Source organism: Leptopilina heterotoma, unplaced genomic scaffold, assembly GCF_015476425.1.
Source record: "Leptopilina heterotoma isolate Lh14 unplaced genomic scaffold, ASM1547642v1 Lhet_90, whole genome shotgun sequence".
NCBI lineage: Eukaryota > Metazoa > Arthropoda > Insecta > Hymenoptera > Figitidae > Leptopilina > Leptopilina heterotoma.
In genome coordinates, this window is record NW_025111194.1 from 978,611 (window position 1) to 1,005,680 (window position 27,070).

Genomic DNA, 27,070 nt, shown 5'->3' on the forward strand with positions numbered 1-27,070 from the left:
TTGTGGACGTGTTAGCCCCTGTTAGTATACTTCTCGCTTTTCACATGAGCATTACTGGAAAGATATTCTACAGGAGTTTGAAGAATTTAAATATATAATAATAAATTAACTATAATGTATAATAAATATTTATTATAAAACTATTATTTTATTATTATAATTTTTTCATTTACGTATTATTATTACTTTTTTATTTTAAATTAAGTTATCAATATTATTATATTATTTTTTTAATAAAAAGAAAGGACTAACAATGACAGATTATATATCTTTTAAATTTTTTTTAAAAATATTTTTCTGGAAAAATTTAAAAATAATATTATTTTAACTCTGAGGAACTCTGCGCCGGATCAGTGCTGGTCGCCTGCTTATATACCCCACCGGTGCACAACGGTGGGGGAAGCTGTTTGGAGGGGCGACGCGTGCGCAGTACGGTCAGGAGCGTAACTAAAATTTTGCGCCCCTGACGATTTCATTTAAAATATTACTTGAATTACTTAAATTTAATTCAAATTGTTACAATTTCTACAAAAAATTAATATAATAATAAGAATCTTAATAAAATTAAAAATAGTAATAAAAATATAATAACTAGTAAAAATTATAATAGCAATAAAAATGAATAATATACTAAAACAAAATAATGAAATATACTAAAATTAAATGTAATAAAAATATTTAAATATTTATATTATTAATAATAATATAATAGTAATAGTAATAATACTATAATATAATATAATATAATATAATATAATATAATATAATAGTAAAATATAAAATCATAAAAAAATTTTTCTTGGAGGGGTTGAATAAAATTTGAGAAAACAATTACGGTAAGTTTTTTATTTATTTTTGTTAATTTCCGTATGTTTTTTTCATAATAGATCATCTTTTATAAGTTAATTACAAGTAGTTCTTTTCTCTCTAATAGTTTTTTTTTGTTTCTATAGGGTAATAGGTATTTCACAGTATTGACTCTATTTCCTATGTAGATGACTAAAGTTTTTCATTTATCTACAAATATTTCTATTTATACTTTGTATATAATTTTTATTTATATAATTATTTATAATATTTCATATAACAATTTTTGTTTATTTCGTTAATATATAAAATCCGTTTTATGTTTTTTCATTCGTAACATTTTTTTTGTTTTTTTATATTTTTAATATTTCTTTCAAAGATTGAAAAAAAATGTTTGTTTTATATTAACCAAAGAAACAAAAATGTTATTTTTTTTTTCTTTAGTTTTATATCGAAACGATTTTTTTTTCGTTTAATGATTTCTTTTTTTTCGAAAGAAGCGGTATTTCATTATTTTTTTAATGAGTTGAATAACCCTTTCGAGTTTGTTTTTTTTCTCAAGACTCCTTTTGAGGATATTTGTGAAGATTTAAAAGAAAATGAAAATAAGCACAGAAAAAAATATTGTGCATAAAAATATTTCAAATTAAGAAAATTGTATTTTGGTTTATTTTTTTAATATGAAAAATTTGTAAATAAAATTTTTGGAAAAATTGATTTTTTTTAAATTGATCAATCTCGAAAGGGTTAAGAAAACGTGGAGATTATTTATAATGAATATAGGTACTTTTTGAAGATAGTTTTTTTTTCTTTTTTTTTTTTTTTACTTTTTGACACATGTGATTGAGGTTTTTTTTCGAGCAAGTTCATCGCTGCTTAGCTCGCGTCTCACAGCCCTAGAAAAAGTGATTTTTTTTTAATTCAAAATCTTTTTTCTGTGTGTTTTTGAAAAAACATTGCCATGACGATTGCGCTCAAAAATTCCATGAAAACTCGTATGTTTAAAAAAAAATTCTTAAATTTTACTTTTATTCCTAATATATATATATTTTTTTAAATATATTATTTACTTTTACTCTGCAATAGATTTTCTTTTTGATTTTAACAATCATTAAAATTATTTATAAAAAACAACAGAATTAATTTTTAAACAATTTGCTTTTTTTTGTTCAAAAAATAAAAATTCTTTTCTCTTTACGTAAAAATAAAATCTAAATTTCTTTCACTTACGGAAAATAAATCTAGAAATCTTTTCTTTTTACGGAAAATGAATCAATTTTTATACTTTAAGGAAAATAGAACTGAATTTTTGTTAAAAGTTTTGAAATTTTTTTTTTTTTTTTTTTTTTTTTTTTTTTTTTTTAAGACTGAAAATTTCAAATAGATTGTTTACCGGAAATTTAAAAAAAGCAAAAGAGTAAAAAGGAGAAGAGTTAGACCGGCTATTTTTAAAATTTTTATTCTAATGTATAATTAATGCATCATAATGATCGTAATTATAACGTTTTTTTATTTTCCTTCTCACACATCGCTTACGAGCTCAGGTAACATGTTTTAAAAAAAATTGTATAAAGGTACGCACACAAATACAATGATTTGATTTTTTTGCATTTTATCTGGGTACCAAATATATAGAGATTGTTAAATACTTTTTTTACTTTTGGATTTGTCAAAGCTTCTCTTTTTTTATGCTCTTATTAAATTTTTTCTTTTCTAAAAAATAAACTAATTTAAATTTAACGACTCAATTTTTTTTTCATTTAAAGAATAACGTATTTTTTCAACATTCACTAAAATATATTTTTTTCAAACTAATAATGACCGAAAAATTATTTTTCATTTAATGATAAAATTATTTAAACTCGTAAATAATTTCTAAAATTTTGTTAACATCAACTTTTTTTTTAAAGTCAACTATTTTTTCAAAAATAACTATTTTCAACAATGCATTAATTAATTATTATTAATTAAGTAATTAAACAAATTGAATATTTTAATTTATCTTTTTTCTAAAATAAATTAAAATATTTAATTTGTTAATGACTTGACGAATGAAATTAAAAAATTAATTATTATTGAATAAAGTACTGAATTGCGTAATTTTCTTTGTTTCTCTGCTTTTAACAATAGCACTAATTGTCACATGTACCCGAAAACTGAATCCAATTTTCATTTTTAATATTTTTAATTAAAATAAATTATTTATTTCCACACACGATCATTGTGCATTTGCTTTTGATATTAATTTTTACGTAAAGCAGCATATAGCAGGGCAATTAAAACAAAAATATATTTTTTTTTTGCTGCAAAAAACAATTTTTCTTTTGATTTTTGAATTTTTAATAATAATAATAATATTAATAATAATGATAATAATAATAATAATAATACTAATAATAATTATAAGTAAAATCGAAGTGAAAAGTGACATTAAATAAAAGAAGACGCCCACATAAGGTACCGAAAGATTTGATTGGTTACTGTTCAAGGTCAGAAATCGACAGCTAATCGCCGTCTGTTGGCCTTGAGAAGTAACCAATCAAATGAATCCAAACTCCATCTGAGCAGATTTTTACTAAAACTTGTCTTTTGAACTTAATTATAAATAATTTTTTTCTTTTTAAAAGCGGAAAAAATAAAAATTAAAAAATTGTTTTAGAAAAAAATACATATTTTTGAAAAGAGCCCTAAAAAATTAAAACACTAAAAATACTATAAAAGCTCTGGCCTCATTTCTTTTTTCTTTCTCTCTCGTGTCTCGTCAACTTTCGTCATAATTTCTTATAAAGCGAATTTTTTTTTAAACAGTTACTAGCTATATATTTATTTACAAATCTGATTTTAGGTCTACAATTTCGCATGAAAATTTACCTACACGGCATTATAATTAATAATGTATTCCGCAAGAAATTTTTCAATTTTCTCATAATAGCAAAATTGCAGACCAACATATGATTCTTTATTTAAACTTAAAATTATTGAAAGTTCGCCTATAAGTAAAAAAAAAATTTTTTTTGTTTGCTCTTTATATTTTCTTTTCTCTCTCTTCATATTATATATTTTTATGTATAATAATCAACACTTCATAATTTGATATAAACTATATCCGATTGCCAATTATTTTTACTAGACAATATAAGTACCACATAAAATATATGTAATATATCGCATTTTATAATACAATACAATATATAATGTAATATAATATACTATTAATAAAATATAATGTATAATATAATATATACTATAAATATAGTATATTTTATATAATATTTATATATGTATATTTATAATATGCATTTGCATGTACTCGATACGTACGAATTTAATTAAAATTATAAAATACGCAACATTTCAGACAATAAAGGGAGGGGTGTGGGTGTTGAAATATATAATAATAATAATAATTTACAAATTTTGTGTACACAGTACATATATCAATATTCTACACCAGGTCCGCTCGGTTTTTCTTTTATTTTTTTTTTAATACTTTCTTGTTACGATGCAGCAGTGAGAGTGAATGAGGGGTGTGATTTTTCTCGTTTGCTTCGTTTTTTATTCTAAATCTAAATTAGTCGACTAGTTGAAATTATTTTTTGTGTTCTAATAATAAAAATACTATTACTTATATTAATCGTTTTGTCAATATTATTATTAACATAAATAATTGAAATATTATTTATTTAATAGTTTTATTATTTAATAGATAATATAGATATTTATATTAATAATAATAGTGAATAAATACTAATAAACGTTCTCCCCGATAAAAGAAACATTTATGCAAATTTTAGAATAGTTGGTGATTTTATTCCGTCGAGAAATATTGAAATTACTTTAGTCAGAGAAAAAATTTCTCGCCCGACTGTACCCGCTTCCTAGAATTCGAGTCTCGTCGGGCGCTTTCGCCGCGGCTCGGCTCCCTCCGGCAATGAGGCCGTCCCTCCTTTCGCTCCCACTCCTCGCGCGCTCGGTCCGCTACTTAAGAAGCGGGAGCTCCCGCTCTGCTTCATTCTCGCTCGGAACTCCGTCGAGAAAACATCTCTTATTCAATTAATAAAATTCAATTTACAACCGGACGAAAATAATCTTAAAAACCAAAATATTGCAGTAATCGACTAATTTAAATTTCGAATTTTTTTCTCGATTTACAATTGCCTCGAAACGTTCGATGAATTCAAATACATTTTTTATTACTTGTTGAATATTTTTAGTACAACTTTTTTTTCGGTACTTTTTTAAGATTTATGGGAATTTTTCTTTTACTTAGAACGTTACACGCAATGATAAAAATCTTAAAGCGAGTGTAGATATAGAAAATTGTATACAAGAAATGAAAAATGAGATTAATTTCTTTTTTTGTTTGAACGGCAGGCAAAGACATCCCAACAATTTTTGTGGGAGTGAATAAGTATTATTATTAGTATTTTAATTTTCGTTCATTCATCACTCGCTAGAGAATTCTTCTACTTGTAAAATGCGTAAAATTTTTGGCACGTCAGGAATCGGATTAGGCACCGTTTTTTTAGTTTCCTTCCTTCGAGAGAACGTATTGACTCTTAAAACATTTTTTTCCATCCGTCAAAAAGAATAAAATTGTAAAAAAATTTGTAAGGAACCTAAAACCGATCCAACTGACCGCCATGACATTTTCCTTCATCTAATCAATATTTTTTTAGACTATATTGATTACGAATTTTTTTTTTCAATCGTAATAATGTTTAGTTACGTTTTTTTCCTACCTACTATTATTTGAATAGTTTCTTTTGTTTTCATTTACTTTGAAAATCAATGCGCTTTTTTAAAGAGCTTTTCTTTTTTAGTCCTCTTCTTTTTTCGAGCACGAAATTTGAGGCTGGACATTTGTTTTATATTAACGCACATGATCGTCGTATCGTAATTTTTTTTTTGTTCACAGAAGTTTAAGGGAAATACTAGTGCAGTAATTAAAATACCCACGCAGATTTTTTTAAGTACTTTTTTTGTCATTTCTCTTTTCAGTTTTTCACTTAATGGAATTTTTTTCCTAAAACGAATTTTATTCTTTTTTTAATACTTAAGAATCCTGCACATCATCACAAAGAATACTGACGTTTTAAAAGTAAAATCCTTTTTTGGGTTAATTATTCAGTGGTTAAAAAAAGGAGGGGACGTTACGTAATTGACAATACCCTGTTAAAAATTTTGCACCTAGCCCAAATTTTAAAAAAGAAAAAATGAATCTAAATGAGTTATCACGTTTTTCTTTCAAGCGCAGTCCTGCATTTTTTGGGTCCTATCTAAAAAGTGAAATAGACGCACTGCAAACTATGTAAAAAGTGCATCACGACACTTAACTCGAGTATTAATAATTAGTGTTCTAAAATTAGCTAAACTTTTTATTTTATTTTTCTTTTAATCTTTTTAATATGAAATGTGCCGCAGATTTGTAGCGTCATCGATTTTGGAATTTTTTTTTCGAGTTTTTTTGCTATAGAAAATTTTTCTCTTATCCATCGAATAACACTACCCTAACACACACTGCGTATCTTTTTTTTTCTTTTGGTGTTAATTTATAGCAAATTTTCAAAATTTGCCTCATATACGGACCGATATTTATAGGCCTTAGAACAGTAAAATGAACACGAGTGCGACGAACTGCTTCTGAAAATGGCCCATGAAAGAAAAAATCGGCTAAAGTGTGTTTTTTAAGTTAATCGTGCTTTTGTAACGTAGACGAGATCGTGATTTCCAGTTCCCCCACTAGGCGAGCGCGCCTGTCTGCGCAGGCGCGTCTTGCGTAGTGGGGATGCGCACAATCTCGTGCGCGTCAGCAAAATCTATACATTTTTTTGCCTTAGTACTGTTATTTTTTTTTAGTTTTTGAAAAAAACTTTTACATACGAATGTAAAAATCGGATGCAATAGAAAACAGTGTTTTTTTAAAAATTTACTACACGAGAATTCTTTTTTCTTAGAAATGGGAGGGAAAAAATTAAGTTGAATACTTTTTCTTTCTTTCGTTTTTTTTTGGTTATAAATACCATATAGGTAAGTAAACGGAAGATGATTGTTTTCTAAATTTGCTATTTATCCTACTGGCTAAAATTTAACTCGTCACGTAGTTTTTAAGCAATAGAATAATAATTATATATTTTCATATCTAGAAATTGTTTCCTAAAAACCGACAATGCGCGTAGAAAAATGAGCCTCTCTCTTCTATTCTTTTTTTTTGTCTTTGGTTAAACGCGAAGCATATAGAAAATATTTTGGCAGTGTTTTTCGTAGATGCTTCGACATTAGCCTCCGACCAAATTTTGATTTTTTTAGTTTTCGATGAGTGAAAGTGTGTGAATTTTTTTTTGTCCTCACGTACGCATGCAAGTCTTTTCGTAAATTTTTTTTATGTACATGCGGGCGTGTATTTTTTTTAATTATAAATGATGAGATCTTGTTTTTGTCGTAAAAGGTTTTCCACTCGTTAAGTAGAAAAAAAAGTAAGAATACCTTTTCGAGAGTTTTACTTCGATGAACTAGTAAATGTAACTTAATTTACTCGTCTTAAGTTCTAATGAAAAATCATTGAAAGTAAACTTAGCCTTTGGCACGTTACATACTTTGGCATCAGAATCCTTATAATTGTTTAAAATATTCTAATCTTTCGGAACAGACGGACAAAGAGATAAGTTTTCAGCTTCAATAAATTTTCATTTGTTTTTGTTCGTGAATAGTTTTTTTTTGCTATCGTCAGATAAAGAGGGTTTCGATTTGTGGTGGATTTTTTTAATCATCGCTTCCCATTCTCTATTAGACACTGCACTTAATTTGAATAGAATATTAAGTTATTAGCGCTTAGCGCCATTAACGGTGCAAGATAGCGGCACAATAGAAAAATGGCCTTGAGGATTATTTTAATTATTAGGAAAATTAAACTAGACTCTGATTTTAGCGAGATGCTGAAGTCCGCGATTTTGTTGAACGTTGCTGATTCCGTTCACGAGTAGATGGTTATTACTTCTCGTCCACTTCCTCGTACCATTAGCACCCTCTCCAGATTCTCGGTGAGGACCTCCAGAAATTCCATATCTATTAAATTTTTTAGTTAAGGAAATTTTCTCTCCATTTTCATATTCAACAAAGTCGTCAATTTAGGTAACTAAAAGTACTTTAATATCTAAAAAAAATACTTTAAATTTAGTCATATTTATGATTATTTAACTCACGAAAAAGTCGGATGGAAAAAAAAAGTTTTTTTTATGTTTTCTACTTCGGCGAATATCTCGAAAAATATCAGCGTTGGAAAAGTAAGTCAATGGACAAAGTTGTTGCTCATAAAGTAACGAAGAAAAAAGTCTCTTGGGTCATGATCCCAGCTATAATATTTTGCGAAATAGATTAATCTGAATACACGTTGTTGTTTTTCGTAAATTTGAGTACTTTGTTTCTAAGCAAATAATTCGAAAACAGTTGGCGATGGATAAATATACCAATGGACAAAGTTGTTACTTATAGAATAAGGAAGAAAAAAGTCTCTTGGGTCATGATCCCAGCTGCAATATTTTTCGAGATATTTTTCTCTAAACCTAAATACATCCCGTTATTTTTCTGGAAATTTCAGAAATTGGTTCTGTGGAAAATAACTCAAAAGCAGTTAGAGTTGGGGGAGAGAAATTTGTTCCTCATGAAATAAGGAAGAATAAAGTCTCTTGGGTCATGATGATAGCGGGAATATTTTTCGAAATAGATGTAACTGAATGCACGTCCTGAAACTTTTTGGTATTCTGTAAGAGAAAAACCATTCTAGACGTGCATTAAGAGAACAAAAATTTTGAAGTGCTTTCTAGAATCTTATGGGTGTAAAACTTTGCTAGATGATTAGGAAAACAATTTGCATCCTCTCCTTTTAGTTTTCGATAGAAAAAAAGGATACAGTTATATTCTCGTTCCAGTTTCGTGTCCTTCGGTGGTCCTGGGAGATTGAGAATCACCAACTGCGCATCGCTACTTCTTTTCGCGATGACCTCGTTTAGTTTCACTGCAGTGTGCATACGCTTCACATTTCCTTCATCACTTCAAAGGGAATTGAAACAAAGAAGTTAACATTTATAAGTAAATCAGAATTAAATTAATTAAATTAAAAATTAATAAGTAATCAGTAATCAGAAAGAATTAGGAAGTACTTGGCTAAAATTAGAAGACATTTAGAAAGAACCTACGGTGTGGGTTTGGATGCTTCCTTAGCCTCCTCGGCCTTTTTGTCCTGACTACTCTTAGCCTCCTTCTCCGCATTTTCCTTATTATCCTGTTTAGGCGAACCACCAATATTCTTCGCCTCATCTGCTGCTGGTTTATCAGTTGTTTCATTACTCTTCGCCTGACCCTCAGCACTAATATCATTTTCCTTCTGACTCGATTCCGACTCCTGTAAAAGTTTCTCCGCTCCCTCTTCAACGCCATTAGCCTGATTTGCTCCAGGCTCTTGGAATCGTACCTTTGTCGCCGTCTTCACATCCACATTATGATGATGATCCACAATAGCTTGAACCTAAAGCGAAAAATATCCCATTATACCCTCTATATTTAATTCCAAATTCCACATATAATGCTAAACTATAATGCACTATTTTTGATTCACCAAAAAAATCAAAAAAATTTAAGCCTAGCAAAAATGCTCTTTCTAGATTCTTGATTCTCTAAAGAGAAACTAAGAAACTAGACTTCTGTTGATGATACATGAATGGCAATGACAATAAAAAGCTAATTTTTCATGAAATTGTGTAAATGCTTTGTCCTGAAAATGAAAGAAGAAAAAAACGTTAGGCAAAAAAAAAGTTTCGTTCCGTCTGTGTGTTCGTCAAGAATGGAAAATTGTGTAATTGATGATTTTGCAGAAAAAAAATACCAAATTGGAAATAAAGGGAATGATGAGAGAAGTAGTTTTGCTAAATGGATCATGAATTGGATACAAGGATTTGGGGAAGGGTCTTTGACAAACCACAGGCAAACTTTCTTCAGCAGGTACCTCGTTGAACTCCAATGTCTCCACCTTTTTCCCGTGACGAGCACACAACAAAGAGATATTGTACAATCAGTATATTTTCTCACGCAATTAGTTTCCAATTTGTACTTAATTCTTTTAATTAGACTGATGTAATAGACTACATCACTAAATATCTGCTGTGCAAACTAAAAAGCTGTCGCCATAGCCTTTCGACCCAATGGCTAGATCTTTGTTTTTTTAGTTTCGACAGTAGATATCATTAATCAGAATTAGTAACAATTGTTTACTCACCAAGCCTTGTGATTCCTTTTTCTTCAAGTGCATCTCACGGAGGAATTGATTACGCTGTTCCATTTGGAGTGTTCGCTCGTAAGTGTATTCGGAAATATCGGCATTCATCTGAAAAGTAATTATTTTAGAAATGATAAACAAGTGCCAAAGTAAAGAAAGAGGAACAGTTTGGGTACCATTTCGACAACTTCGACCTCAGCCTCAATTCTTAGATCGTAGAGGAACTTCTTGAGGTCCTTCTTCATGTGGATGGAATTATCCTCCATTTGGGCGACGGTGAAAATTCTCAACTTGCAATTTTTCCAGGTGCGATGCTGCTTTAGGAGGAATGGCAACAGCATCAGTAGACCACCGTCGTGAACAATCCACCAAACATCGATGTTGCCAACAACTTTTTCGGTGGAATCCGGAAAGAAGTTAATTCCCTTCGGCACCATTAGAGCCATACGTGCAGAGGTGACATTTCGTACCGTTTGCAAGAACACCCTCCACGTTCTCTCATCCTCGGAATGCTTCCACCCATAGGGCCAGCCAAGAATCACTGTATTGGGTTTCATTCCACCAAGACCGGTAGTTTGCACCAAGGCACTAACACCATCGACTGCATTTCGCGCCACTAAAACGTCGACAAATCCCTTCACCTTCTCCTCCTCCATAGATCTTCTCAAACTTTGTTTAGCGGCCAGTGCTTCGCCAGAATTACGCGCGTAATCACCATCGATACAACTTACACAAATCGTCAAACCTTTGCCAGCTTTCAGTTGACTGGCGAAAGTTATAAGCTTACGGTACTTGGGAACAAGGTCTCCTGTCAGTTTAATTAGAATTAGAATTTGTGGTCTCCAATTCTTGGTATGAGGTGGACCCTCCTCAAGTCGAAGGAGTGAATACCTAGCGGCTGACAGAGCCAGACCACGGATACCATCACCCCATTCCTTTTCGGCGCCTCTGTACTCAATGTACTTGTAGATAAGCCCCGCCATTCCCATCGCCAGGAGGGCATAGTACCAGCTGGTCATGAACATAATAGCGATACAAAGCGACAAGCCAATGAACGATAGACTCCAATGGTAGAATTTAAATCTCGGTCTCCAGTTGGGAGTCCTCAGAAGAGTCTGCAGGGCGCAGGCGAGATTTACAAAACCGTAGCACATGAGGAAAAACATCGACAGTAACGGCGCCAGGAGATCGACATTTCCCAGGAGAATTCCACATTGACAGATGAGAATTGTCACGATTAGGGCACGAGTCGGTTCACCACGACTTGAACTCTTGGCGAATGGTGCCAGGAAGGGGATGATCTCGTCTTTGGCGATTGCCTGCAGGAGACGTGGTGCTCCGGTTAGTGATTGCAGACCGGCTCCCAGGGTGGAGAGGAAGGAGCCTATTAGGATGACCCACTCGTTAGGCCAGGCGATGTTTGCCACCACTAATCTCCCTCCGATACTCTGACCAAATTTGTCCCGGAGCAGGAGATTGTCCACAGTCCCGGCGAACAGGAGAACGCAGGATAAGTAGACGGTGGACGTTGTCAATATGGCGCAAATCGTTCCAATCGGTATCGACTTCTGGGCGTCCGCCAAGTCACCGGATCTGTTCGATCCCGCCATAATTCCTGTAATTTAATTAATAATTAATTAAATGTCCTTATATAAAAAGAGTAGATATGCAAATTAGGTAAAGGAAGACATCCTTATGTTTTATCCCCAGAAGGCCCAAAGATCTAATTTAGAAAAAATTCTGTTCGTCCGAACGGATTTACGCCAAATGGCAAAAAACCCGGTTCATTCGTTTTCATGCTTAGAGGGCCCGAACTTTCCCGAAGATTAGTTCGTGGAAATTCGTCTCTACGAAGTTTCACGAAGTTCCCCTCGTGAATTTTCGCCACGACCCGAAACTACACGAACTGAGGAAATGTATAATTTCTTTCCCCACGAATCGTAACGAACAAATCCGAATGATTCATTTTCCGCCATTTGCAACTTTCGCTCCTTTCTTTTCTCTAAATAAACTTTGGACTTCATTGTAAACAAAAAAGGGAAAATTTGTGACTCCGAAAATGTTGAAAATTGGATTTAAAAGTACCCACCAGTAACCGATGGAAAGAAGATTCCGATCAAAATCGTAAAGGTCGTGGTGAGATCGACTTGAATCTGATTATAACTCTGCGGTGTCAGCTTGTCGATATCTTTCGGTTGATTATATCTCGCAATAAATTGTCCTTCGTCTTGAAAACTTCCCCAAATGTTTTCTAGAAAAGAAAATAAAGGAACGATAAAAAAATGGGGACAAAAGTTTAGTCCATAAAATACTGAATTGTCCAAAAACAATCAACGGTAATAAAAAATCGAAAACATAATAAAAATAAGAAGCAGAACAAAAAAAAGAGGCTACATAATAAACTAAACAAAAATAGAAAGCAAAATAAGAAGCTAAACAAAAATAAAAGGCTAAGTAGTATACAAAACAGAAATAAGAACCAAATAATAATAAGGACTAAGAAATAGAGAATAATAAGAATATAAAAAATCGTAAAAAATAATAGTAACATTGATAACAATACCTAAGAATACACCGCTGGCGAGTCCTTTAATTCCATTAACAATAGTTACATCATTTTCGTTAAAGTAGGTGTCGCAGTCTCTGGAATTATTGCAATAAACATTGCGGAGCCAATCCTTGTTGCAATTGTCAACGGTGACATTCTTTAGCAATCTGTTGCCAAGGGTGCACATCCTAAAACGATTAAATTTGTCAATGTTGTTACACAATTTTCATTCATCTGTTTCTGTTTTAACGAGATTGCACAGTCACGTAATGTGTGCACACACATTATATATACATATGTGTCTGTATCTCTTTCTCTCTTCGCCCGCACTTCGTTTGTGATCAATTTTTCACGGATTTTTATTGCTCTCAACTTTCTAAAGACAAACTTTTTAAACGCTTTCTTTGCCTCTAGAAAATCTTTACTTGTTACTTTTCTCTTATATACTTTAATCTTTACTTTAGATTTCTTTTTTCTTTCTTTACTCTACTTACAAATTTTTCCTTTCTATTACTTTTACTTCGATCTGATACTTCAAAAAAAAAAAAAGATTCGAAAACAAGTTTTTGGAGATATTAGTTTGTTTTGGAAACAAAAGATTTCAAAAGTAGGTGTTTCTGGAAACTGATTGGAGTTTTTTGATTTTGTATTTTGATGCTGTTGTAATTTTGAAATTGTATTTTTAAATTCTGTTTTGAAATTGTATTTTTATGCTGCGTTTTGTATTTAGAAGTTGTATTTTGATGATGCATTTTAATGTTATATTTTTGGTATTGATTTGGAGGACGATGGTAATGGGAGTAAAATAACTGATGAAATAGATTGGGCAAAGTTATCTGGTAAATTTTGGCTGAATTTCAAAAGTTAGGAGAACAACTCACTTTAGTAAATCATTTCCATTGAAGTTAACAAAGAGTCCAACGTAGACGGCAATAATGGAAAAGATGACACAAGCAAGTGCGACTGTGGCAAACTTGTTGACGAACTTGACGCCGATGAAGACAATTGTACCCATGACCATCAGAAGACCCGTTCCATAGACACGAAAGTTATTGTACATTATGTTTGGATCTTGAGTAAAGTCACCAAATATACTCAAACTTGGTGCCATGTATGTCTAAAATTTAAACAATTTCGCAATATTAGCAGTTGCTCTAAAAGTTTATATATTCATTCCCATTTGTCTGGATCAAAAATTAATAGTGTCAGAGGAGGAAAGTGACTTACCAGAACGATTTCGACGGCACCAATGATGTACATGGCTGCTGCTAGTGTGGTGCCTGTGTAGAAGAGCATTCCCACAGCACCGCCGAATTCGGGTCCTAAACTTCTGGAGATCATGAAATAAGAACCTCCTCCAGGTACCACACCGTTCGTAGCAATTGCGCTCATACTTATGGCTGTCAGCATTGTCTGTGGAGAACAAATTTTTGATTAGGTAAATTCATCAAAGTTTATTGTAACACAGAGTGGTCCACTAACATTCCTCCACTCATCCGTAATAATACTATCATTAATGATACTATCATCAGTCATGATATCATCATTATTGATACTATCATCATTAATAACACTATCATCAGTAGTGCTACCATCATTAGTACCATTTGTTATTGTATTTTGATCATCAGTAATGCTACCATCATAAGCCACAAAAGTATGTCTGATTCTTCATTTACAAATCCAAATAGAAAACAGATTTCATCCAATAGAACATTCATACTGAATATGCTATTAATTTAAGTGCTGATGATTTTGGTTCAAAATTCCCTCTAAGTAATGGATTATGTACAGCAGATGAAATTGCAGCATTGTTATCAAGTAGTGCCGCGATTTTGGGAAATTGAAACAGTGATGTCTGTATGGCTACAGCATTAGAATTTTGAATCAATGTTGTACGTAGTGCTCCAGGTTCAGGTGCTGCTAATGGACAGGAATCAGCAAATAACAACGTTGGAAATAATATTCCAGGTTCAGGTGTTGTTAATGGAGGAGGAATTAGCAAATAGAATATCGAAGCACAACAATAAATTTATATTAACAAATAATATTCATCTAATAGTGAATATTCCTTTAATTGCTGATGAATCTGGTATGGCAAAATTTTCATAATTAGCGGATTAGGTATCAGAATTTCAAAGCAATGTTGTAAGTAATCAGGTTTAAGTGCTAATAATCGAAAGGAATCAGAAAAATTGAAGTAATTTTTGCAACTAAAAGTACAATTGCCGATAAAAAAAGAAATCACCTACAATTTTCTCTCGAAAGTGTGTTACGAGAGAAAATAGACAGAAATTCTACACATGGTATTTGACATTTGAAATAATTTTCAGCACAATGGTTCTAGAATTTCTGCAGTTTCTTCAAGAATATAAGTCTCTTTCAAAGAACCTTCCAGTGAATGGCAGTTAGCCAAGGGCCAAATTGCTTCTTCTATCCGCGAATCAATTCTCAGGAGATTATATACCAATAAAAATTACTGCTTCATAAATCAAGCGAGGAAAAAAAATTAGTACTCCTTTAGCACATTAAATAGAATTTTCATTTGTTGTATTTTCAAACCTCTTGCGTATCACATTAGTGTAAAAATATAAATCGAAAATCAAAACAGCAAAATCTGTTATTTTTCTTTTACTCCGAGTTTACTAAAATAATTTTAATGACTTTAAAAAATGTTTAAAAAAAATTATTTCTAAACTCCGAAAACAAAATAATATTTTAAAAAATTCAGTTTTTCTTCTCTCATTTCAAAAGCCAACAAAAGCCATTATGACTTTTGTACGTTTATATATTCATTTTATTAAAATATTGTATTATTTACTTCCTCTTTTGTCATTGTCGCGCGCGGGGAGAAACAAAATTAGAACATGAAAGTTTTAATCGAGAAGTTTGCTCATTGCTCTGCTATATGAACTCAAGTAAAACTTTTGTTCAGGGTCTTTGGGATAAAATGATGATAGGCTTCTGGCGACAGATGTGTAGAATCTGTCATAAAAGTCCTTGATTCATTTGTTATCTAATAATATTAAGCGTTGTTCGTGAGAGAATGAGAAAGAGAGAGAGAGAGAGAAACTAATTTTTTATTTTCAAACATAATAAATGTTTATTAAAAAAAACAAGGGAAAAGATTGTCCAAAAAAAAATAAGAAAGAATTTTTAAAAACAGAAGAAGGAAATATTAGTTCCACTACATTATTTTTATGGGGGGAAATAAAGAAAAAGATTTACAGAAGCAATAAAAATAAAAAAGGAGAAAAAAGAAAAAAACAAGAAATAAAAAACAAAAACGAAAAAAAAACAAAAACGAAAAGAAATAAGAAAACAAAAAAAGAAAAAATAAAACAGAAAGGATAAAATAAAGAAGAGGAAATAATAAAAATAAAAAGAACGAAAATTAAACGAAAGAAAACAACAGAAAATTGAAGAAATAACAAAAAGAACAAAAAAACCTAATTAGACAACAAAGAAAATTTATTTTAAAAAAATTGATATATTAAAAACACCACAATATCCAGCAAGAAAACTTTGCTAGGCCCAGTTTAAAAAATAATATTTTCACATATGCAATAAATAATAACAATCATGCATTTTCTTCTACATTTAATTTTACAAAAATTAGAAAAATTACCAAAAAAAATTGTTTTTCAAACATATTTTTTGTAAGTTTCAGTAAAAAATATCTCGCAAAATTATCCCATCTCAATGAGTACTTATATTTACTTTCATGTTTATTATTATATTATTTGTCTCGTTAAATTTCATGGAAATAAGTTTATAATATTAATTATAAATATGTGACATTTACTCGTATATTGTCACAATAAATATGTTTATTGTTCCAATTAAAGCCATATAATTAGGGAGAGATATGTGATTATTTTACTGCAATTACATAACGAATTTATTATATCTTTTAATCATATAATACAATATGTGAAATGCCCTGGGTATAAATTTTCATTAAATTGTATTTACAATCATTTTCGAGCACGATTTTAAAAAATATTTTTTTGTTTGTTTAATGTATTTTCGAGAAAATGTAATTCGTTTTGTGATTTATGGAAATTGTATTAATTACTTTTTATTATCTTTGCTGTTTATTACTTTTTATTACCTACTTATTCAGTTATTATTTATTAACTTTATGTTTATTTACATTTGACACAATTTTTTAAGTTTAGGAATACATTTAAAAATAATTATAATTAGATCTATAATTTTAACTGTAATTCTAACAGTATTATAACAATTTTTAATTATTTAAATCATTTTTTAAGCGAATTCAGTCGAATTTTAATTTTCATGTCCGCCATATTGGATCCGCCATTTTGAATTTTTTTAAAATAACCACAAATTCGTATTCAGCTACCCCAAAAACTCCCTGTAAATATTTTCAAGCGAATTCAGTCAATTTTTAATTTTCATGTCCGCCATATTGGATCCTCCATTTTGTATTTTTAAAAACTGACCCTAGATTCGTATTCAGCGATCCGGCGGTTCAATTATAATTATAGTTAATAACAATTATAACTGAATTTAAATTTATTATGATATAATCAAATAATATAATAAAAAATTATAATTAATTATAATAAATATAATTATAATTACGTATAATTTAGAATAATAATAATTTTATAAATATTTTTCTTTTGTAAATTTTTAACTGGATTTTCTATATATATATACAGTTAGGAGGAGGGGTAGAAAAGCAGTGGGGTATAATTATTGCTAGAAGAGTATGGTAAAACTTACTACACAGCAGCAGCAGAGGACAATTAAAAATCCTTGTATTGCACCTGCTGTCCCCACTACCCATGTGAGACGAATGAAGAGAATGACGCCAAAGATATTTTGAATGCAGGGTAAAAAGACGCCGATCAGGGTGCCCATTCGGGCCCCTCCAGGTTTACCGGCAGCAGGCTTACTGTCAGGATCCGTTGGCACCGGTATTGTGTTACTGTAGTCCGCCAAACTGTGAAGGAACTCGGCAACCCGAGGCCGATCCTCCATTTCATCCTGAAAATTGAAAAAATTAATTATTTTCTGGATCGGTCTTCAAAATTGTTATTGAAATTTACTAAACTGTTATGTAACTGTTACATAACTGTAACATAACTGTTAAAAAAAAATTTATTTTATTTAAATACAATGTATGTAAATTGTTACAAATAATAATAATAATAATAGGTTATATCCTATCTTTTTATATAAAAAATTCCAAAGCGAATTAGTTTTGAGAAAATAGAAATTTCTCAAATTTCTCCGAGACGCGGATATCAAAAATAACCCGCAAGTTATCATAATAAATTTCTATTATACACTGATGATGAGATATAATTTTCCCTATAAAGTTAAAGTTTTTGAATTTAGAATGAAGAAGTTGAAAAGTAACTTTAAAGTAAGTTCCGAGTGAAAATCTACAGTGAGTGGTAAAAGATAAAGTAAAAATATATATATATTGAAAAACAGGATGTTTGTTATAAACTTCAGTAGAAAGTTAATAAATATAAAAGTAACTCGAAACAATCGTATACAATAGAAGAATTTCTCGAGATAAAAATAAAAAAATAATAAAAATTTAATATTAATTAAATATATAAATCTTTAATTATATAAAAAATAAATTAACTTTTACGAAAATAATTAAAAGTTTCTATAATAATAAAATTAATTAACTTATATTTATAATTAACTTCTATTGAAAGTAATTAAAACTTTTGAGGGAATTGTTCAACATTATAACGTTTCCTAATTATTAATGTACGAATAACAAAATTTGTCGGGGAAGGAGAAATAGTTTTTTATTACTTGATTGATGGATACGATAAAATAGATATTTAAAAATAGACAACAAAAAGAAATTGCAAACTTAACGTTTTTTTTCGTTTATCCGTAAAATAAAAAAGAGTCGCACCCACGACGATAAGGATCTGCAGTGAAGGAAATGAAAAATGTCACGTCTTCTAAACCGAAGAGAATTTAAAAAAAAAAAAATAAAAAAATTTTTTAATTCAAAAAGTACTTTAATTTCCAAAAAAGTGAAAATATTTTTCAATTTTATTTCCAATCTGCATTTTTATATTTTTTAAGATTTATCTCACTTTTAAAATTATTTCCAAGTATATTTAAAACTATTTGCAAACATTTAAAAGTATTTAAACTTATTTTCAATTTAAAAAATTCTCGCTGTAATAAAAACGTCTCTTCCTGATTAGTAACATTATCTCATCATCTCGCGAAATAATTTAAAATTATCCCTCTGCGAAAAATTTGCAAGAAAAATAAATATCATATTTTTTTCCACTCTCTATGAAATCCCGGAAAATTCTCATTTACTTTTTGTTAAATGAGAGAAAAGACAAATTAAACGTAACTTTTCATTGCTCTTCAACGTATATATAAAGTATTCAGGTTGCATTTCTAAACTATTAATTTCCTTTCTTCTTTTCCCCATCGTTTCTATATTGTTCACTGTGTATAATCGGATTAAAAACTTGCGCTGAAAACTACAAAGTCATTTTGCATTTCAAAAAAAAAGAACTGACAATGTTCATTCCATTCTCTATTCTCATCTCTCTCTATATATATGCACTTGATAGAAAAGTCCGAAAGTAACTTCGTTAAGTTTATTTTTCAGTAGTCGAGAGTGAGATGAGTAATCCGTTTTTCAAAACTTTTTGGCCGCATGAGTCAAGTAAATTGGGAAGAAGAAAAAGTTGTTCTTTTTTTCATCTTATTTACTGCCAATAACTGTGAGTTCGTTGTATATTCCATAAAAGCCTTCTTTCTCCTTCGAAACTTTCGAAAATAGGAGAACAAGACTCATTAAAGTATTGAAGAAAGAATTTTTTTTATTATTTGTTACATTTGATATTTTTTACACTGTGAATAAAAATTTTTTATCTTTATGACAATAGGGAAAAAGTTTTGAATTTTAGTAATTTTGAATTTGCCGCGTATTTTGAAAGGTAGGACGCAGGTAGCGCTCCTTACTGGCATTTCCCTGAGGGAGTCTTCTGCTATTGCCATGAACAGTGTCACGAATGTGTAATGTCACAAAAATTTATTAATTGTTTCTTTCCTTAAAAGTAATCAAAATTATTATAATTACCAGCTAAAACAAACGCCATTTTTGTCCATATATTTATTTCACTTTGACTAATCACTACAAATCTAACAATTTAACAATTTATCAATTTAACTTTACATTATTAATATTTATTATAATTTTTATTTAAACTATTTAAAGCTATTATAATAATAACTAATTAATTACATTACAATGTCTTCTTTATCGAAAAATTTTGATTAGAAAAGTATTTTTTATTGTTCAATGAAAATCCGGTGGTCTTGGGTAATGAGTTTAGAAATGAGGAAATTTTCCTTTTTTTTTGGTAATTTCTTTATTTTTTGCGGAAGGGGTAAAAGTGGTGTGTTTTTTAAAAAAAAAGACGTTCAAGAAAGTCTGTTTGGAGAGTTTCAAAAGTTTCATTAAACTCTAACAACGTCAGGTAGTGCGAGATAGGGCGCGTGTGTCGCTCGTAACGGATGACTCGTATATTAAAGCTTAACGTTTGCATATATGTGAGAGAGAAAGAGAGGGTTAGTTGATGAGCGCACTCGGACTTCACTTCTGTGTTGGTTGCTTATACACATGTATTGCATTTTACAAGAGAAAAGAGACGAGACGCCACCGTAATAACTTTCCACTTCACTGAAAGGCCATGTATTCGTTGCTTATATGAGAGAAGACTTGGTTATAAAGCCTCGACGACGATGATGACGACGACGACGACGCGAGATACCTTTTTTTTTCTTATTTTCCACTGACATTGACATCAATGGATTTGATTAGTACTTTTATTTTTCATAAGAAATTTCACTCGAGTGAAATTCTCCAGTTTTTATAGACAAGGTTTGATCTAATTTTCTTAAAAAATAAATCAAGATTTTTATTTAATTCATTTAGTAGCTAAATTAAACAGTCGCCTCACTTTGGAAAGAGTGGGGTTAGTTAGTCAATTTTTCTTTTTACTCCATTTCATGATTTTTAAACTAATTTTTTTTGTTTCAGATGCTGGAGAAGATTCATCATTAAAAAGGGTTGTAATAAAGATAAATCGTAAAATTATGACAAGAAGAAGAGAAGAGAATAAACACCAAAGCATCGCACGTTGTGAAAAAACACAAAATCTTATTAATTGTTTCTTTCCTAAAAGAAAAAAAATATTCCACAGTATCTAAAGTGAAATAATTAAAAATATCCAAGTAGAGACAACTTGGATTAGTGTGTCAAAATTAAACGAGAAGTTGCGAGTATAGAATGACAAGTGGAGCAGAGTTGGCTAACCACAAACGTCGAAAACTGTTAAACGATTATGATTGGTCGGTAAAATTTCCCGGATATATTACAATCCAATTAAAGGAACGTGAAACAGTTTCTGTTCGTTTCTGCTTTACGTAGCAATTTCTTGACATTCCACAATGTCACACTTGTGACATTATTGCCCCTTTTATATTATAATAAACCATATTTTTCTTTTTCCCTTTTTTTTAAAGCCAACATTTTCAACATTTCTTTTTGAAAACCAGAGAAAATTTGAGTTCTTTGTAAACTAAAGAAAGTAAGAAACTTGAATTTCATATATAAGTAGGTGAAAAAGTTTCAAGTGGAAAACTTGGAACCTCTACAATGGAATATATTTTTGTCAGCATTGAAAGAACATTTTCAATTTGTGAAAAATGGTTTTAATTTGAAAAGAAAGAATTGGAAGAGTGGACTTTTTTTAACAAAAGATTTATTTGCTATTGAGTCGCACGAAATGATAATTTAAATAAATAAATAGAGAATTTAAAAATTGATCAAATTTATTAAATTGTTCGATAAACGTGCTTGGAAATAAATATTTCAGAACTGTTTTTTTTCTCTCTTTTCATTTTCCCCATGCGCATTTCATCAATTTATGCGGTTTCAATTTATAAAACTCTAATGGAATTTATAAAACCTTAATGAATCTGAAAATTTATTTTTTCAATGCAATAAATTTTAATTGAAACAGACGAAGAGAATGATAACTTGAATCAAATTTTACAAATTGATCTTTACTATTGAACTTTCTATCATTTAAATTTTTATTTCATTGACATTTTTAGAAGGAATGTACCATTATCAAAACTTGAAATGTAAATAATTTTTCCTGATTTATGGGAAAAAATTACTATCACTTTTCTACTCAAAAATTTGAAATTATTTAGTTTGAAACAAAAATTAAGTTTTCACCAAAAGAAAAGTAAGTTCTAAACTAAAATAAATAAGAAAAAATAAATCTTTTAAAAAAGAATTATTTCCTCCCTTGGAGCAATTTTAAGACTTAAAATAATTGCGTGAAAATTAAACTTCTAAGTGAAGTAAATAATCAAAGTTTATTTTTCCTTTCAACTGGTAATTTATGAAACTATTAAATTACTTTATGACACTATAAATTAAAAAAAAAATTGAGTTCATTCCTCTTGCTGGGAATTCTGTCTGGCAGAACGATGTTAGGTCAAACTTGTCCTCAAACTTATATAAAAGAGTATAACATTATAAACTCTCAAGTTTCAAAAGTCGTAACTTGAATTTATTAAATTTTTATTAATCTTATAAACGAATTGATGTGTACAACTTCATATTACACAAATGAGGAATTTTTTTAAAACTATTTATAATTCTTAAAATATAAACATTTATTTTTTAAAACAGAATTCATAGAAATTGAGGCTTCGGATCTCAAAAGGGCACTTGCAGCATTGATTTTAAATGGTAAAAGTGCCCTTTTAAGATCCAGAGCCTCAATTGTATGATTTTTAATTAATAATTATTTTTTTGTTTCAGATGCTGCAAAACATTCATCAATATAAAAAAAATTGTAATAAAGATAAATCGTTAAATTGGGAGAAAAAGAAAAGAAAAAAAGAAATTTTTGGTAACGTATAGAAAATTGTTAACATTAAATTTGATTTTCTGTTTTAGATGCTGCAGAAGATTCATCATTAAAAAGGGTTGTAATAAAGATAAATCGTAAAATTGCATAACAAGAAGAAAAGAGAATAAACACCAAAGTATCACGCGTTGTGTAATGACACAAAATATTATTAATTGTTTCTTTCCTAAAAATAATAAATAAAAATAACGGTTTAAATAAATAAATATTAATAATAATAGAAATCACAGTATTAGTTCCGATATTCGTTTTAAAATTTAATAAAAAAAAGTTATTATCGATATTTTATATTATATAAAACTATAAAATAAAAAATATATAACTAAATAAAAAGCAATAATAAAGATTTCAAGTAGCTAAAAAAGTAGAACAACTGAACTCTCGCAACTGTGTCTTGAGGGTCCTTCATTAAAAAGCGAGAATTCTCAGGCGAGTGGCAAGCTTAATTGTCTTTCGAAAAGAAGAAAAAAAAAGTTCAGTCCAACGTTTCTAGCATTTGAAATCGTAAAAAGGATTCCTCCTTAATTATTATTCATTTCTTCAATTTTTCATTTTCCATTCGCGTATATAATTTATTAGTTTCTGCAACTCTATATTTAACTTTTCCGTGGGAAAGAAATTTTTTTTTAATTACTGTATTCAATTTCTGTAAATCGTCAAATGAATAGAATTAAAACATTAAAATACTACCATAAAATTATAAAAAAGAATACTAATTTTTTAAATATTTATTTATACATTAATATGAAATTTGCTTATCTATTTATTATTTCTACTTTCGTATTTTTCCACTAACATGTTTTATTTCGTTCTATTTATATAATTTATTAAGTAAATAAATATTTACCTTAAAAATAAATATAAAAAGAATTCAGAAGAATTCTATTTTGAAATTTATTTTCCAGACAAAAATGCAACTTTTATAAATAGAAAAAAAAGTTTTTTAATTAAATATTAAATAACGAAGGAAATGAAAACTTTTTTTTTTGGAAAAAAATATATTGTCGTTATTATTTGTTGAGAAGGAGACGAAAAAAAATTTTTGTACAAAGCTTGTTCATTAGTTGAGAAATCCAATAACAGTGAAAACTGAATAAAGGAACGTAAAAAATGTCGACAAAAAAAATTGTAAATTTTTCCACTTGAATTGAAAAATTTTTTAATTAAACTTAAGTTTCATTATTTAAATACAAATTTCTTATTGTTTAAAAGATGTCTAATTTGAAAAATTCCTATAATTTAAATCTGTAATCTTCAATTTAAAAAATTCTCTCCACTTTAAGAAATACCAATTTAAATTTTTGTTTAATTAAAAAATCTATTTTTCATTGCCCTTATTTTATAAAGGGAAGAAATAATATTAAAATGAAAAAACTTTTTTTAAATAAAAGTTTTTTCATTAAAAAAATACGCTTCGTTTCGTTGTTTTGCATAGAAAATAAATTTCAAAGTGAATAAATAGAAAATTTTTTTTATGCATTAAATTTTCGTTTTTGTAAACGTTTTCTGAAAAGTTAGTAAAAAAAACATGAGTGACTATAAAGAAAAGCAAAATAGAAATGTATTAAAGTGTTGTGATTCAATATTGTTATTGGTTACGTAATTGTGTTTAAATATTTTGTTTTCAGTCGAGACAAGAGTGACAGTTTAATGAATTGTGTACATTCCAAGAGAATACTTCACACAGTTAGTGACAGTGGAGATGATTAACGAATTAGAAAATCCTTTTATGTTGTTAGCAGCTAAATTCTCTTGACGTAAACATTATTAAACCAGGATCATGAGAATTTAATCCGTTCAGTTGTTGCATTTCGAAAGCCATAAAATTACAGATGTATCTTTACCATAATAGAAATATTTTTTGTTTACTTTTTACTTTATGATTTTTAAGTTTTTAATTATTTTTCTGTTTCAGACGCTGCAGAGGATTCATCATAAAAAAGGGTTGTTTTTAAAAAAGATAAATCGTAAAATTGAACAACAAGAAGAAAAGAAAATAAACACCAAAGTATCATGCGTTGTGTAATGACACAAAAAATTATTAATTGTTTCTTTCCTAAAAAGTAACCAAAATTTCAAGTCTAAATTTTTTAAAATTTTTTGTTCTATAATAATTAAATTTCATTTCTACTTACATTATACAAATATAAATTTGTCTCATATCCGGATTTTTCCTCCGAATTGAGACCAATTTGTTCGCCATCTCCGCCTGCTCCTCGGCCATCGCCTGAAAGAAATAAAAAATTTAAATTAGCATTTCATTTTAAATTTTAATTAATTAATTTGAAGTTTTGCAATTTTCGTCCAATTAATATTTTACTGTAATTAAAAACTTTCAACATTATAGGAAAACGTTGATAAATATAATCTTTTTTAAATAAAATTTCCTCTAAAGTCTTTAATATTTAAAAAAAAAAGTAATTCAAGAAATGAGATTTATGTTTTTTAAGGATAAGTATGTTACAGGAGGTGAAACTATATATATGTGATTTTAATGAGGATACATGTCGGAGTTATAAAATCTGCTCGTAACCTTTTTATTATAGAAAATTTATCCGACGTAATTCACTGTTGTCCTTGTATGTATATATCTATCTTTATACATATATATCAGTTACGAACAGAAAAATATTTCTTTTCATTTTTTGAAAGCTTTCGACGAAATGAAGGTTCCATGAAAGCTCTCACATAATTTAACATGGAAGCGGTTAGCTAAAAATTGCAATAATCCCGAAAAAGTACAGCGAATTCACTTTATATATAAATCTTCAAACTGGCATATTTTATATTTATACACACGATACGGGAAAAAAAGTTTTAAATAATGTTCTGATTTCAGGGGAAAAAAGAGAATTTTTTTCTCTCTTTCATGAGCAACGTTTTTTTTTATTAAAATACACCAAAAAAGAGAATAGAAACTTTTGTTTAAATAATACAAAAGTAAAAGAAATTAAAATTTGTTTAGAGAATAAAAAAATGAGACTAACATTTTTAAATTTTATTTTAAGGGAATTTTTAACTTCTTTAAATGTGTAGTTTTAAAAATTGAGCATTTGAAAAATAACACGAGTTTTTTTCGTATTTTTTGTTTTGTTTTTTCTTTTCTCCTTTTTTTATTTCTTTTTTTTTGTATAGTGTGTTAATTAACAGAAACGAAACGGGTTCTCGACTCGCCGACCTATTCGTATTATTATACACAAGGCAAAGTAACGTGAGTAAAGTCTAAAGTGGACGCTAAACGGCTTGTCGCTTGGGCTTTTCAAATTATATTATTCGCTTTTGAAACTGGCACGTGCCACATGGGATTTGTTGTGATACTTAGAAAAGCAGCATCCAATTTGATCGAAATTCTCCTGAAATATTAAATAACCCACCGTCACAATATTCATTAAAAAAAAAAAAGTATTTCCTCATTTCGCCTAACTTTTTTCGCTAAAAAGAAAATTGAGGATAAAACACGTCGTTTTAAATATTAATTTTTCTTTCATATTTAAAGTAAATTTACAGAAAAAAAAAATTTTCCAAAAAAAATTAACATAATTTGTGAAAAAATTATTTTTCTATTTATTAAATATAAAATTATTTTTTTATTTACTTTTTAATTATTAATAAGCTAATTTGTAAGCAAAAAAGGAAGAATATTGTGCACATTAATTTAAATTTCAAAATAAGGTAATTATGTCCGTTTTGTATATACAATTAAATTTAATTAAGTAATTGCTAAAACGTACTAATTAAAAATTTTACATAAACGAAGAAGAGCATTCAATTAACATAATATAAACAATAATATTATTCACTTAAAGCACAACATCAATTTATGAAAAAAATGCGAAAATCTCCTGCTTCTGAAACATTCTCCTCTATCCACACATTTTATCTCAAGTTTTATGAAAGTAATATTTTTTTTTTGTAGAAAAACATCTAAAAATTTTTTTTCTTCTTGAGGTGATACAAAAGAAAAAAAAGGGACATAAAAATTCATAATTTATGAAATTTCAACATTTTGCGTCGCAACCCTTGTATTTTGCAAAGAGAATTTTTAAAGAAAGAAAAAAAAATCTATATAAAATAAAAAATTGGACATTCTTTGAGAATCATTTGTCACAAAAGAATTCGAAGAATAAAAAGGGAAATGTGAATGATGAAGGAGAAAAAGAAAAGTAATTATGAATCTTCTGTAATTGACATCAAGAAAATAAATTAGCTTCTAAATTATTTGTAACGTCATTATCGTTAAAAGAAACGTTTCATTTAAACTGACGTGAAAAATTAATTTCTCATTATACACAAAAATAAGTTTACAATCTCGTTTTAATTCTATGTGAAAAATTCAAAAGTTAAATATTTCTTTTCTTCTTTTTGAAAAATTGATTAGTAAGAATTTTTTTTTCCAAAGAGGAAAAAATTTATTTAAAAATTAATTTATTTCTAATTCTGTGTATAATGCACGTAAAA

At 28.8% G+C, this 27,070-nt stretch overlaps 1 protein-coding gene across 12 annotated transcripts in view; it reads right to left on the bottom strand.

Moving 5' to 3' along the window:
- Positions 1 to 3,517: 3,517 nt before the first annotated feature.
- The window catches only part of LOC122511895 (solute carrier family 12 member 4), a 102,434-nt gene continuing 78,881 nt past the window's right edge, over positions 3,518 to 27,070 (bottom strand). For 10 of the 12 annotated variants that reach the window (XM_043627456.1, XM_043627453.1, XM_043627454.1 and 7 more), the window contains 12 exons: positions 24,748 to 24,839; positions 17,382 to 17,645; positions 13,854 to 14,039; positions 13,508 to 13,743; positions 12,642 to 12,814; positions 12,168 to 12,329; positions 10,255 to 11,693; positions 10,079 to 10,186; positions 9,782 to 9,832; positions 9,003 to 9,331; positions 8,717 to 8,856; positions 3,518 to 7,872 (listed from right to left, as the gene is read on the bottom strand). In XM_043627456.1, coding sequence (XP_043483391.1) covers positions 7,781 to 7,872; positions 8,717 to 8,856; positions 9,003 to 9,331; positions 9,782 to 9,832; positions 10,079 to 10,186; positions 10,255 to 11,693; positions 12,168 to 12,329; positions 12,642 to 12,814; positions 13,508 to 13,743; positions 13,854 to 14,039; positions 17,382 to 17,645; positions 24,748 to 24,839 — 3,272 coding nt within the window. In that variant the 3' untranslated portion in view covers positions 3,518 to 7,780. The remainder of the gene's footprint in view (positions 7,873 to 8,716; positions 8,857 to 9,002; positions 9,332 to 9,781; positions 9,833 to 10,078; positions 10,187 to 10,254; positions 11,694 to 12,167; positions 12,330 to 12,641; positions 12,815 to 13,507; positions 13,744 to 13,853; positions 14,040 to 17,381; positions 17,646 to 24,747; positions 24,840 to 27,070) is intronic. The other 2 variants (XM_043627457.1, XM_043627460.1) reach the window with 2 other exon arrangements.